Raw genomic sequence first — 14708 nt, 5'->3', positions numbered from 1 at the left:
GACTCTACTGGCATCAATGCCTTTATCTCGCAAAACACGCGTGCGCACAGTAATCTAGCTATATGCTTCAAGTAACTTTACGGGATGTAAGTAATACCCCGCACAAAACATAATTCAAGACATCAATCAACACAGTTGCTGCTGCTGCTCATCATATTCACGATAACCCTTTAAGCACGCTCAGTGCGGCACTAGTCTACATGCTTAATTGATTAAGAGGGAACCCTCAGTTCTGCATGCCATTTCTAAAACAGTATCCGTACGTTGCGCCCCGTTACAGCGGCCAACATAAACCAATCAATCAGGTTACGGTTTACAGCGTTGGGAACCTTGACCGTCACACTAGACCCCCGCACCATCACTTAATGTGTGACCGTGGGTGGGGTAAATCAGCATGGGTCATCCATCATCCCGAACGACTTCAAACTAAACTTTTGCTCCTCGCCTCTCTCTAACTGCAACTTTCTATTGCCCCTTTCACCTTGGTGTCTGATATGAAGTAGCCTCGTCATGAACCGGCTCAGGCGCCTGATTGTGCACTCCAAGACGCCAGATATTGGCGAGAGCAGCGGCGGTCCTTTCGAGTACACATCGCTCAGAGACGCATCCAACTTCCGGATCCTTCGCCTGCAAAACAGATTTAGAGATGCCAACGGGGACCACAACCAAATCAAGCTGCGTGGGTCCCTTATTGAAGCCTCTATTCACAACCCCCCGGAGTATTTTGCGCTATCATATTGCTGGGGCGACTCGACACTTTCCGAGGAAATTATCATCGACGGCCAGCCGCTTAAAATTACAGCCAACTGCGCCTCTGCGCTGCGTCGCATGCTGCGTGGCAAGCTTGGAAGGCATATCTGGGTTGACTCAATCTGTATCAACCAGTCTGACACTCCCGACGCACTCAAGGAGCGGGGCTCGCAGGTAGCCATGATGGATCAGATTTATAAGAGCGCTACCCAGGTAAATGTGCACTTGGGCGAGGGCGATGCAGACTCCGATGCAGCTTGCATATCTCTGAAAAGTCTATCGCTGGCTATGATTGGAGCAAGTGTCGGGGAGGTATTCAGAAAGAAGTACGACAGGCTGGCTGATGATGCGCTGAGTAAGTACCCTAGACCTTGTTCGAGCTTAGTGACTAAATCGGAGTTGACAGTGGCGACTCCTGAATTTCCATATGGGAAATTACACGGCGTCTTTCGCCTGCCGTGGTTCAAGCGCACTTGGGTAAGTAGACTCAAGATCATCTTCCAACAGGACCTGCCGACTAACAGCATCCCGTCCAGGTGGTGCAAGAGGTTGCGCTCGCAAAACAGGTCATGTTCTACTGTGGCACTCACCTCATACGATTTGAGCTGATTGTGCTGGGCGCCGACTTCACCAAGATTCCCTACTCGAAACTCGACGTGAACCCTTTGGCGAGGCACTGGCGATCATATCTCGAATTTCATAGCCGCGTCAAGGAATTGATCAGCTGGAGGGAAGAGCATGACCCTGCAGAGAAACTCACTTCCCTTCTAAGCCTGCTGGTGGTACCAGGCATGATCCTTGAGGCTACGAGGCCAGAGGACAAGGTCTTCGGGATGTACGGTATATGCAAGAGGCTCGGCTACGAGTTGCCAGCACCAGACTACCAAAAGTCGCTAGCCGTTGTCTACACTGAAGCAGCCAAGGCTATTCTGCATTACGACCAAAGTCTCGAACTCTTGTCGGTGGCTACAGAAACTTCTGCCTGGGCCGATGGGCTCCCGTCATGGGTACCCAACTTCTCGGGCTGCATGAGTAAATGGTCCCCGTCGAGCCCACCTACAATGTGTTCTGTGGGAGCTAGGGAAAGTTTGAAAACCTCGGACTCGAACCAGTGTCAATACCGTCTTGGGCCAGGTGATATGGGACTCACGGTGAGAGGCCGCCGCCTTGACACGATATACGCTGTTGGAAAGCCTTGGAAGACTGACTCCTACACCTCCCTTCTTGGCGGCTCAGACACAAATACAATGCAGTACGCTGACAGCCTCATCGATTGTATCAGCAGCTGGCTTGCGGTTCTCCAGGACCTTCCCAATTGTTCCAGCCGCGAGGCAGCTATAGAGTACATGACGCGGGTTCTGTCAAATAATCTCTCGGACAAATATCCCCCAGTGCCATTTGAAGATATGGTACAGTATCTAGCTGTCCTGGTTTCCATGTCTGCATCGGGAAACCGCACGCGCTTTACTACATTAGCAAGCCTGCCCAACGGCTCTCTCAGCCGTCAGCAGGAAGAGTTCCTTGGTCTCATGGCGGGATGCAACCTTGCCATTACGCGAATCTTCGGCTCGATCTGGCAGACCATGTTTCGGACGGAGAGCGGTTACGTGGGCATGGGGACACACACTCTGACCGGTGGTGACATAGTGGTCTTGTTCGAAGGCTGCGCTATTGCAGGGGTTATCCGGCGGTTCCCTGGTGGTTTTAGATATGTTGGTCCTGCTTATGTGGATGGTATAATGGACAAGGAGTTCGGGAATCCAGGATCGGATGCAGACGGCGAGTGGTTTGTTTTAGTCTGATATACGAAATATAGTTTAAAAAAAGAATTATATTATAGTTAAATACTATTATAATAATATTATAATATATTATAAAGTATTTAATAATTATAAATAGTATATTAAATATTAAATCTTAAGTTATTTTAAAAAGCTTAAAAGGTAAAAAAGATCTTAACTTTATATAATAATTATAATATATTTAATAAAAAAGAATTATTTAAATAAATAGAAATAATATAAATTAAAAGACTTTTAGCTTACTTACTTATCTAGCTTACTTATATATATAGCCTACTTGCTTAATAACTATATTATATAAAGTATATAATAAATACTATTAACCTAGTTAAGTAATATACTTATTTTAATTAATATTATTTAAAATACTATAGCTTAACAGTAATTCTTATAATTAAACTTATTAAAGTTTTTATTTAGCTAAATACTTTATAATTAATACTAAATAATAGATTAAGATCGTAGCTAAGACAATGGACGTCTCCAAGTACCTGATAACTGCAGAAGCAACCTTCCTGTGTAGGATACACTGAGCCGGCGTTCGGCTAGGAGAAGGAGAATAATTTCAATGCTATGGCGAGAGACACAAAGGATGCCTGCGATCACAAGACCTTGAGAGATGGTAAGTAGTTACTGGGGGATGACGAGCGTGTATAAGATTGATTCTTGGATTGTTATGAGAACCGGCGACGGCGAACCGTGATGCTTAGTAGTTATTAGTCTCTAATCCGTGACCGAGAATATCACAAATATCTATGCAGAGATGAATATTTAGATTTGAGCTTTTTTGATAGCGAGATTCGCTGTAAAATCTGGGCAGCCAAGCTCAGTGCTTACAAGGAAGTGATTGGTCAGTAGATTCGAAGCGTCCTGGGTAAATTTGGCTGCCTAAATAAACTCCATGCAGCTCAGCCGTACACACGCAGGTCACTCACCAACAACCCCGCACATGGCTGACTTACTTATATTTACCGTCATCAAAAGACATCTCCTTTATGCTATCAAACCACACAATTTTGATATATCTTTTGCTCCTTGACTCTCATTATCTGATATCATACACCTTTGCGCCAATTTGCCAGCATGCCAGTGACATTCTCCGTCGTCAACCATCCAGCAACCGCTTGGACAACCTCAAAGGTCAAAACACCGGAGAATCTCTTACAGAAAACCTCTCCTCGAGATTACCGCCGCTGCCAACGCATTATCAGAACCTCATTCACTCCATCCCTTCTGCAAGAAAATCACATCTCCCCATCCAGGAACGGCTTTGTATGGTCTGCGTATCATGCTTATAGCCAGCATCACCACCTAACCATCCGTCCTGAGGACGTTTGGTTTTCCATCTTGACCCAGATAAGCTTTTTCATCAACGCCAACGCTGAAGAGCTTAGATCCTTCTTCGTCGCTCATGAGGGCAAGAAAGAGCTTACGGTCTTTGAGGCTGCGACCTTGGAGACCGCTAATATCGGGGCTTTGGCTCAACAGCTGGCAGGGCTTGTCAGCAAGAATGTTAAAGACCCTGAACTTGGGGGCTGGGTCATGCCTAGCTTCTCGACTACGACCGACACTGACCGAGTGGTTGCTTCTGTCCTGTTCATGGGGGCCATGCAGAAGTACTTTTCCTACAGGATGCGTTTAAGTTGTGGAATACCCTCCGTTACGCTCCTGGGGGAGATCTCAGACTGGGAAGCTATCTTCAAAAGATTGGATCGCCTTGATCAACTTGGAAAGGAGCCTACAGAGTTCGCTGAGATGCTGAGGCCAATTCTCAAGCACATGATTATGTCTTTCGAGAAGCCAGAGGATGCGAAGGTTAAGCGATTCTGGAACACCATCGCTATGCGAAATTCTTTGGGTAGCGGTACCGATTACATCACAGGATGGATCACAGCATTCTGCTTCTGGGATGAAGAAGGAAAGCCGAAATACCGTAGCCAGACAGATGTACTTGCTGGGATACCGTACCCATCTGTCGATATCGACAAGGTCCCTCTTGGGGTTGCATCAGTGCCAGTTGAGATCAATGACAACGGGAACATCATCAACAGCAAGATGGTCGCTGGGTCATTTGGTATTCAGGCGACAACAATGACTGAGGACAATCCGATAGAGGAAACGTCTTCCACTAGGGATGGCTTGAGAACACGACTTGACAGTTATGTCGATTTTCAACAGGAATCGACCGAAGCTACAGGTTCTGATCCAGAACTCAACGCAATCCAGCCCCTCTCAGGTTGGCTTATGTATGAGGATGAGTCCAAGGAAGCAATTGAGGCGAGGGAGAAGGAGAGGAAGGCCTTACGCGATGAGTGCGGGTTTGAGATAGTGCACTATGACGACGAACTGGGCCAGTATGTTTCTTATTAAATTTATTTAGAATTCTCTTTATTACCTACACTGACTTTTTAAGAGTGCTATTGTAAGTAGATAATTCCTATAGCTAATATATCGCATGCCTCACACGCGTTACGTGATGGGTTCGCGGAACTTGAGAAACCGCCCAGTGGACCAGATGACTTTGCTCAAGGTGGAAAGTTACGAGGAATGAAGTCAATGGAAGGTAACTTGAACGGCTGGAGGCATTTTGATGCATGACTATGATTAAACCAGGGCAATGGGCTAACGGAACCTGCGCTTCGCATCTCTTCATAGCAGTTTGCGATCCAGATGCAGTGCGGCGAGCAACACCAATATGTGATTCAGAAGAAGACGTCAAGTACGTGGCCGTGATGATGGTTAACCAAGTTGTATGAGTCAGTGCGATACCATACGCTCAATACAGCGATTGAAACATTTGAGAGACTCCCATTCATATAAAACTATTGTGTTGTATCCTTCCAGACCTACAATCTCCACAGCCTTCTGATCAATACAAGACCCATTCCTGATCAACACACACAACGCATACTTTCAACTGCCACTATCATGAGTTCTAATACTGTCACTGAAGAGCTCAAGGTATCCCTGCATACCTCCATGGAGCAACATTGGGCCTTTCCAAAACAAGATAGAAGAGTACTTCACCGGATAAACGTCCTCATAGGCATGGACTCAACCCTACGAAGCCTGGCACAAGCTGTTGGTGGCCATACGGGCATCGGCATGGAGATGTTGGAGTTTGGTACCGCCATATCCACCCAAGCAGAAGAGATGATAGCGATCATCCAGCGAATGAGAAGGAATCTTGTTTCGATCAACGCCGAGCCGAAAAAAGCCGACTTGAGGGTCTTCGACGCGCGCCAGTTGGGGAGGCAACTCCAGGCCTTTACACAACACAAACCGCGATGGCTCTTGTCACTGAATTTTATAACTTCAACAATCAGCTGACTACTATGGAGTTTGGTTCCATGGCGTATGAGCAACAGGTTAATTGGTACGTGTAGGATGTTTACCCTGGGACCGAGCGGCGATTTTAACTATGGGTTTCGACTCTTTGAGGGAAATGAAACCATCAGACTCGGGGGTATCGCTACAATCATCGTTGTCTCTGTGATCGAACATAATGCAACTACAGAGAGATATTAGATTTCGTAATCACTATTGCGCACAATGCCCGATTAAGCTGCTTGATGTTTATCTGGTTCTACTCTATGTATCTCGGGTAAAGATCTAGAAATGATCAAATGGCCAATGCCTAGCCTAATAAGATTCACAATTTTCCGTAAAAATTCCAAGGTGTCATTACCACAAACTTGCCGCAGTGGTCTTTAAGACGTATTGTCTTGGCCGGCACGTTGGCAGAACGATGTCCCCACGACCACAGGCGACTCTCCAGATGTCTTTCAACCTCTGCCATTACTTTTCATCTTGGCCAGCAGTCCACTTTATAAGTCTATATGCACTCCCTGTAGACCCCCTACATATTCGCTACTGAATAGTCCTCCAGTGCCTGATGCCCGCTGATTTCCAGTTTCATCACCGGGCGCAGTGTGTCAGCCAGGCTGTTTGGCGGATAGTGCTCCTTGTGCAGCCTAACAAGCAAGATCATTATTATAGTATGATCCTATGGCCGATTCGGAAGATGTGGGCTGCTCCTTTTGCGAACAGGTCACTTTTCTTGGACATTGATGTTACATTGCACGATCGTAGGAAATTCTGGTGGATGGACGGGTGAGTTAAAAATAACTGTGTTTCATTCCAGTTGATATCATCATTCCTGCCTTACTGGGATGTTTTTCTGACGATTCCCTCTCAACGTCACGCAGCAATCCAACTTTACAATGCCGGTTTCAATTCTCTTGTAATTGTGAATGTAAAACGACAACAAGGTACCTCAAAGATAGTAGTTAATCAGATACATAAAGTCTTGAGCGATTAGGGGCCTACTAGGGGTAACTTCGGCAACCAACTTTAGTCAAAGTTTCGACTATATATCTTATATCTACTGCAGGGCTCCTAGTAACTAATGCTCGCAAAAGTTCCGCTCAACAGCACGCGTAGCCTTATCATTTGCCCTCTATTCATTGGCCGATATCTCCTCCATAAGCTCTCTGCAGAACTCCTTTGCTATTTACTCGTCAAACAGCAGGTCTCCAACTCGTCCGGCCACCAATCCTGGCGCTGCGGTGGCACATTCGCGGTTGAGATGATCTGAATCGCAGGATCCAAAAGAAAGAAGGCCGGAATCTTTCTATGTCCAGGCTTTGCTGGGTCGACCAAGTCGAATGAGTTGGCATGTTGCTGGGAGACATTCAGGAAGAATAGAGCGCGTTTCTCTAGAGTGAGTACGCTACCCACGCTTTGGATCGTGCAACAACGACCAGGCCATTCGATGCTGAATATGCGTTAGATAGTCTTCCAGTCATTCTGCTCGTGGGACAAGAGTCCATCATCCAGCTTTTTTGCATTTGCCACGGTTCGGAAAATGATGTAGCTGTCAGTGATCTTCTCGTTATCATAGTAGAAGAATGCAGGGGGCAGATGTGGCCTTCTGCGTGCCACGAGCCGCCTGGATAGTTGGGATTCTATGGGGTGAGATCCATGTCGACGAGCTTGATGATGACCTGGAGTCTGTTAAACCAGACCTCTGGAAGTATGTTGTGGACAATGCCTGTCGACTTGACATCTTCGGCATAGAACTTTAGCTCAGGTTGGGGGCTAGACTCGGGCGCGAAAACGGGATGAGTCTTATAAAACCATCGCAAGTCGCGACGTTTGACTTCCTTCTCGGACACGTAGTTCTGATCATGCTCCTGCTGTTCGTCGTTCTCATCTTCCGACTCGCTGTCCGATTGATCCCTCTTCTTTGGAAACCACTGGAGCGTAGTGTTAAGAGCCCTTTCTAGTTCTCCCCATTCATAAGACTCTTTCAGAGATGTGTCAACACCCGAATTTGAAACCCCCGAGTCTCATATCACCAAGTCACTGTAGCCCTCGTCGTATTGACCCTTATGAGGTTCGTCGCCCCGACTCGGTCGCACCAGAGCCGTGCAGCCATGTCCAGAGGCGTTTGCGCAAGTGCGTCCACTTCTGAAGCCTGGGGAAGTAGATCTGTAGTCTAGGTTCCTAGATTGAGCTTATTGTTTCTATCTAGGGCAGAGTTGGACAGGATTGTTGTTGCATAATTATCACGGGGATTTATCAGTGTTTAAATAGCTAACTGGTCATTTATTATGTCTCCTTGTTGTATAAATCCTGTTGCTTACGGTACGGTCAAAAGTCTTTCAGTTACTGAACAGCAACATCCTTTGACCCATTTTTTCAACGGCTCTTTGGATGTTCAACAGCAGCATTGTTCAACTTGATAGTCATTGGCTTATGACAAAGTCTAAGCGCAGGCGTTCAGGGGAGCTCTACGCTAAATTTAGCCTGGGCTAGAAACGGCGCCAGGCTAGCTGAGGCGATTGTCAGAGTAGTTTTTAGTGATGACGAAACGCACTGAAAGGAGAGTAGCATGTTCAGACATATCTTTATTTAAATGTACTGTTCTCGGGGTAGAACACCTCCTCGGGACTTAACTTGATTAGTGCGCTGAAATACAGTATATAATGTAACGTCAGCAGGGTCGACAGAGCCTCAGATCTGTCCAAGACCAATATGCAGGTGCGCTCTGAGTTCCTAATGTGTTATGCTGTGTACTATAATAAATACATATTCTAGTTCTCAGCATCTAAAGTAACCTTTTCTTCAGCAAACTTCCAAGCCTTGATCCGCCTCTGAAATAGGATGTTCAGCTCAGCATATGTACGATTCTTTGTTTCCGGGATACACAACAATGTAAAGATAAGAGATAGAAAACAAGTTCCTGCAAAGAAAAACCCGGTCTTGGCTCCCCACGCCCAAGCACCTGGGTTCAGCATGTAAGGTGTGATAACGTTGCTCACAATATTGAGCATATTATAACTCATACGGGCAAGCACAACCGTCTTACTTCGCAGCTCAGATGCTGGTACCTCTGACACGAGAGCATAACAGATAGGACCGACAGTGATGTCGTAAACCACTGTGTAGAGAATCAAAATGCTTCCAATAGTCCAGCCGAGTGTAGGTGTAGTTGGTCTTGTACCTAGTCCACCCATGACTAAGAGACAAACATCTAGACCAACTAGACCCCAGATGTACATAGTTCGTCGGCCGAAGTACGGAAGCATGAGCCAGGAAATCCACACTCCAACGATACCGAGAGCATACTGGATGAGACTCATGTTGAAGGCTTGAGTAGTAGGGAGACCGGCTTGGTGATAAAAGTAGGTCGCATATGTTCGCAGGCCGGTACCAGACAAGATCTGAATTCCCCAGGTACAGCATGCAATCATCGTTCGTCGCCGGTTAACACCACGGAAACAATCAGGATAGTGTTTTCCAGTCCCGGCCTCTCGCTCTTGGGCAACAGTCACTTCCATAAGTTTGACCATGTTATCGAGTGCTTCGGCCGAAGTGGTTCGAGAGTCGACAAGGCGACGGAGGTTAGCTTTAGCATCATCGGTACGATCTTTACGAACGCACCACCAAGGCGACTCTGGTGCAAATGATATCGCGATGATTAGAGGGACAGGCCAAATCCATTGGATGGCAAAGGGAATGCGGTAAGCCCATTGATCGGATCTGGTGGCCATCGCCCGCAAGACCCCGGCAGATAGAAACTGTCCAATGACCTATTGATGATTCAAAGTCAGCGTCATAAAACAGCAGAATAGAACAAGAGGGCATACCCAGCATAAGTTGACATAAGTTGTGAGATAACCTCGGAGATGGACGGGGCAGACCTCAGCTGCATAAGCCGTGGTCAGAGTTTGGAAAACACCCCACGGAATGCCCTGGAAGATTTGCCCAACCAGTAGGACCCGAATGCTAGGGGCAAAGAATGGTATGAAGATTGCCAAAGTCATGAGAACTAGGGACAATAGCATTGCCTTCTTAAAGCCCAGACGTTCAGACATATGTCCGTTCAGGTAGAGGCCGATGATGGATCCAACAGAGGCGCCGTTGGACAAACCAGCTTGCCAGGCAGCAGGTATTTCATATTTTCCGTTGGCGAGTTGTTTGCCATATCTCTTGGTAAAGGCTGGCTGGGCGTTGAGAGATCCGATGAGTTTCAGATCGTATCCCTCCATGATAATTGCAGTCGAGAGAAGGACGGACCAAGCGACAGCGGCTTGATGCTGCTTGATAGACTTGAGGAACGCGGTATCGCGTTCTTCTTCAGCCGCGCCTTGAGCTTGATGAAGATCATCGGCATTTGTAGCTTTTGCTCCTTCACAATGGTCAACTCCCTCTTTGAGGTCTGCGTCATTTGCATCATGGAAAGCCATTGTAGTTAGAGATATACAGAGAGATAATTATGCTGGGATGGGTTGAAGTGAGTTAGAAATGAATCAGCCTGTGGACTCAAGTATTCCGAGAGATATCTCAACTGGTTTATATAAGAGCATTATTACTACCCCAGGAATAATAAGAACCCCGTTTAATGACAGGGAGTTGTTTGCGGAAATTCCCCATGGGATCTGGGAAAATTTTAAGCTTGAGTATACTAAGCCATAGTTGGAATGTCAGCCGAGCTAGCCGAGCACCCAGTGCACGATTGGCTGTGAGTCGTGTTAGAACCAAGCTACTTAGCGATATAAGCGAGCAGCCACTGAATGCCTGGGAAATGCCCTCACGGGCTGTATCGCTTCCTTCGCGATCGAAGCTCGACAGGTCAGTCTACCTCTAGCCAAGCTCGCTTCACTCGGGTATATAGTCGAGGTCATGTGCTAGTGAAGCCACTTGAACACATAAAATGGAACTAGTTATCTGGACCAACTTCAGATCCCTTCAGACAACCAAGCGAAGGACTTCATTGATCAAAAGCCTGACCCAAGCCATTCATATATCGTTTCATTATCATCCACAAATCATCACTATGACTAAAAAGATCTACCACCATGAACCACTTTGGTGGAAGCATGGCGTTGTCTACCAAATCTACCCAGCATCTTTCAAAGACTCGAATGGTGACGGTATCGGCGACATCCCCGGCGTCATCTCCAAGTTAGACTACCTAAAAGGCCTCGGCATAGACATCATTTGGATCTCGCCCCATTATAGAAGCCCCCAGGTCGATATGGGGTACGATATTTCCGACTTTCAAGACATCCATGAACCATACGGTACACTTGAAGACTGCCAGCAACTCATCAGAGAAATCCACGACAGAGGAATGAGGGTCATCGTTGACTTGGTCATCAATCATACCTCCGATCAGCACCCTTGGTTTATTGAATCGAAATCTTCTGCCTCAAGCCCAAAGCGAGATTGGTATTTTTGGAGACAGCCCAAGATTGACAGCAACGGGAATAAGTGTAGGCCGAACAACTGGAGAAGCCAGTTTACGAAGCCGGCTTGGACGTTGGATGACAAAACCAATGAATACTATCTCCACGTATATGCTGCAGGCCAGCCAGATCTCAATTGGGAGAACGAAGACTGCCGACGAGAAATCTTCGATAACGCGATAAAATTCTGGCTAGATCGAGGTGTCGACGGATTTCGTGTTGATACCGTCAACAAATTTTCCAAGGTTCCAGGTCTACCGGACGCACCAGTTGCCGAACCAGATGAAGAGACTCAGATAGCTACATGCCACTATGCAAACGGTCCCCGCATCCACGAATATCTCCGCGAAATGAAGGAGGTCATGAAGCCATACGATGTCATGACTGTAGGCGAGCTACCAAACACACCTGATCTTGAGGATTTGTTGAAGTATATCTCGCCTGGTTCGGAACCTGGATCTCAGGAAATCGACATGGTCTTCAACTTTGACACGGTAAATCTTGGCCAGACGCCTGGGAATCGATTCCTGCCTTTGCCTTTCGACAAGAACGACTTTAAGCGCTGCCTGACAAAATGGCAGAAGCTCCCAGAAACAACGGGGTCATGGACGACTGTCTTTTTAGAGAATCACGACCAGGGAAGATCAGTATCGCGATTTGCATCAGATCTTCCACAGTACAGAGAACAGGCGGCCAAGATGCTAGCAACTGTGCTAGCTACCATGACCGGAACACTGTTCATTTACCAAGGACAGGAGATTGGCATGATTAATGCCCCCGACTCTTGGTCAGCGGATGAGTATAAGTGCGTCAGGTCTGTCAATTACGTCCAAGACATTCGAGATCGTACGAACAATGATCCTGTGGCGGTAGAAGAGGCTAGGAGAAGTCTTCAGCGTGTGGCGAGAGATCATGCTAGAGTTCCGATGCAATGGGATAATACAGCGAATGCAGGCTTTACAAGCAGTGCTGTAGTACCATGGATGCCAGTCCTGGATAGCTATCCAGACATTAATGTTGCTGATCAGCTTGGGGACAAGGGCAGTGTTTTGGAGTTCTGGCGGGGAATGCTGGAGGTTCGAAAGAAATACTCTTCGCTGTTCGTTTATGGCACATTCTCTCTCATTGATGAGCATAATGATTTGATGGCTTTCATAAAGACAGACTCCAGAACTGGTATGAGAGCTTTGACAGTCGCAAACTTGTCACACTCGGACCTTGCTTTGCCGAACTTTCAAGGTTTGGATCTTGGATCAACGTCTCTGCTTGTAAGGAGCTCTAATGAGCCTGCTACTACGCACCAGAAGTCGTATCTCGGACCCTACGAAGCAAGGGTCTATTTACTCGAGTAGCAGAGAAAGTATGTAGAGTAACAATTTTGTTACTCTAGGCAGTTAAGGGAAGAAATATAATCATTCAGTCTATCGTTCTATATATACGGTGGCACAGTGCCGAACGTTTCCAGACATAGATATCGTGAATCAACCCTCTCGCTCTTTTTGAGCTGTTCCCTGCCTACACCAGATGCGAGATCCGTGATCATTTTGGAATTCCACCATGGATCCTGTATACCTTGCAACGTGGTCAATACCCACTCTAAATCATCCTCCTCAGTAGTTTCGACAGCATACATAAACAGCGGCCAAATAAAAGCTGGATGTGTAATTCGCGCACTGCCCAACTTCTCAACTCCTTGGCGGATTGCTGCTCTTGCATTGAGAATAGAAGGAGAAAGCGGTTGAGATCGCCCGTAGGCTCGTGCGTGGTAGATAATCTCAGCATGGTAGCATATGTGACACAGACAAGCCACGAGATTGAGCTCAGAGGGCATTGTAGCATCTTGCCCATGTGAGAAACCGCTTTCATCACTTACTGCGTCAATGAAAAGAGGTCGGCCTTCCCACAAGCATTGCAGCTGCTTCTCCAGGGTCTTTGATATCGTGTCCACATCCGTCTCGTCCTTCAAAGTACCACGCGATCGATGATGCCTATTCAGACATGAAACCTGAAGACTAATGTCCTGAAGCTCGAATTAAAACAATGACTGCTGAATTGAATCATTTACAGCCTTTTCAAAAGTAGCACGGCCGGCTCGTAAACACGTCAGAGAAGAGATGTGATGGCTCTTCCGAAGAAGGGTTATGACTTTTGGGCTGAGTATCCCACGCCCTCCAAGATGCATGGCCTTGGTATGGAACAGATACAGCCACGATATTATTCTTCTTGCCGGAGGAGACCAGGTCTGAGGCTCGGCGCACTCTTCAAGCCGCTTTATCAACATACCCTCCTGCTTCAGAAGACTTGGAACAGTTTCTTGTTGAATCACGACTTCAAAACATGCCAACAGGAAACCTGCAATGAGCACCAGCTCAAGGTCGCATGTGAGATCGCCTTGGAGAGATATATAGAGGGTCTTGGCGGCAAAATATCTCGACAAACCGGGTGATATGTCGCCATCGTCAAGAAGGCTCTGGTACACTGTTTCGACGGCTTGAACAGCAGCCGATATAGCCGGAGTACTCGTTGCCAAGTGGCATATATAGCCTTTTGCAATGTTCCAATTCATCGAGTCCCAGGGCGTAATGAATGGCGGGTTCACGGTCGATTTGAAGAAGGAGTAGGTTGAGCTAGGATCTGTGTCTAAGTTGTGGGCTAGAAGTGTTATTTGCAGTTGAGGCTTGTGGCTGTGAGCTTATTCCAGCAGAGAGAACCTAGAGCTAGGATCTGGGAATATGTCGCTCGGTAGTGAAATCAGCCCTGGACTTGCTTGCAGTAAAAGGTCTTGTACAACTTGTCCGAATGTCGCTGACGGGAACGGGTCACCCCATTCGCCCCATGAAAAGTCCGGATAACCCACGTCGCTCTCAATCAGATTACCAGAAGCCTGCGGGATCAAGGAGATATTAGATTCACCGCCCTCCTCCAGGTGGTCATCAGAACTGCCAGGGTCGCTCAGAACTCGCTGGTTCATTCCATCATCTTGGCTTGTAGATTGCTGTTTGTTGGTATAATTGACGTACTGTGGTTGCTGGTACACACACGTTTTATTTACGCGCTTGCAATTGTCGCAGAAGGGCTTGGATTCATCGCATTTGACTTTTCGAGCCCTGCAAGTCATGCAGCCTGTACGCGCGCGTGTTTTGCGAAATGAAGGCATCAACGCCAGTCGAGTTTGGAAAAAAGCTCAATCACCTGATGTAAATTTTGAGTTAAGTTCAGTGAAAAAGGTTCGTCATGTTATGTTGTTATATTAGGACGGACTAGACTAAACGCGCTAAATATAACACGTGCTTACGCTGAACTGTATGATATAAACATCAAGAGCCAATCAATAGCAGCAGATGGTTCTTCAACTCAATAAAAAAATGGCTGACTTCTGCCCAAGACCTGCGTAGCATAT

At 46.8% G+C, this 14708-nt stretch overlaps 5 protein-coding genes across 5 annotated transcripts; 3 read left to right on the top strand and 2 right to left on the bottom strand.

Moving 5' to 3' along the window:
- Positions 1–510: 510 nt before the first annotated feature.
- On the top strand, positions 511–2552 carry J7337_013875 (uncharacterized protein; the record flags this gene model as incomplete). Its single annotated transcript, XM_044831350.1, has 3 exons — positions 511–1105; positions 1157–1227; positions 1287–2552. The coding sequence occupies 3 exons, from the start codon at positions 511–513 to the stop codon at positions 2550–2552; spliced, it is 1932 nt and encodes a 643-aa protein (XP_044673736.1).
- A 1083-nt stretch (positions 2553–3635) lies between these two features.
- Positions 3636–4922, top strand: J7337_013874 (uncharacterized protein; the record flags this gene model as incomplete). The annotated part of the gene is made up of 1 exon (XM_044831349.1): positions 3636–4922. The coding sequence occupies one exon, from the start codon at positions 3636–3638 to the stop codon at positions 4920–4922; it is 1287 nt and encodes a 428-aa protein (XP_044673735.1).
- A 2597-nt stretch (positions 4923–7519) lies between these two features.
- On the bottom strand, positions 7520–7992 carry J7337_013873 (uncharacterized protein; the record flags this gene model as incomplete). The annotated part of the gene is made up of 2 exons (XM_044831348.1): positions 7520–7810; positions 7942–7992. 2 exons carry the CDS (start codon positions 7990–7992, stop codon positions 7520–7522), a joined length of 342 nt encoding a protein of 113 aa, XP_044673734.1.
- Positions 7993–8650: 658 nt separating this feature from the next.
- J7337_013872 (uncharacterized protein) lies at positions 8651–10306 on the bottom strand (the record flags this gene model as incomplete). Its single annotated transcript, XM_044831347.1, has 2 exons — positions 8651–9649; positions 9707–10306. The coding sequence occupies 2 exons, from the start codon at positions 10304–10306 to the stop codon at positions 8651–8653; spliced, it is 1599 nt and encodes a 532-aa protein (XP_044673733.1).
- A 590-nt stretch (positions 10307–10896) lies between these two features.
- J7337_013871 (uncharacterized protein) lies at positions 10897–12660 on the top strand (the record flags this gene model as incomplete). Its single annotated transcript, XM_044831346.1, has 1 exon — positions 10897–12660. One exon carries the CDS (start codon positions 10897–10899, stop codon positions 12658–12660), a length of 1764 nt encoding a protein of 587 aa, XP_044673732.1.
- Between the last annotated feature and the right edge of the window lie 2048 nt (positions 12661–14708).

Source organism: Fusarium musae, chromosome 12, assembly GCF_019915245.1.
Source record: "Fusarium musae strain F31 chromosome 12, whole genome shotgun sequence".
NCBI lineage: Eukaryota > Fungi > Ascomycota > Sordariomycetes > Hypocreales > Nectriaceae > Fusarium > Fusarium musae.
This window is presented reverse-complemented; position numbering and strand designations above follow the sequence as displayed.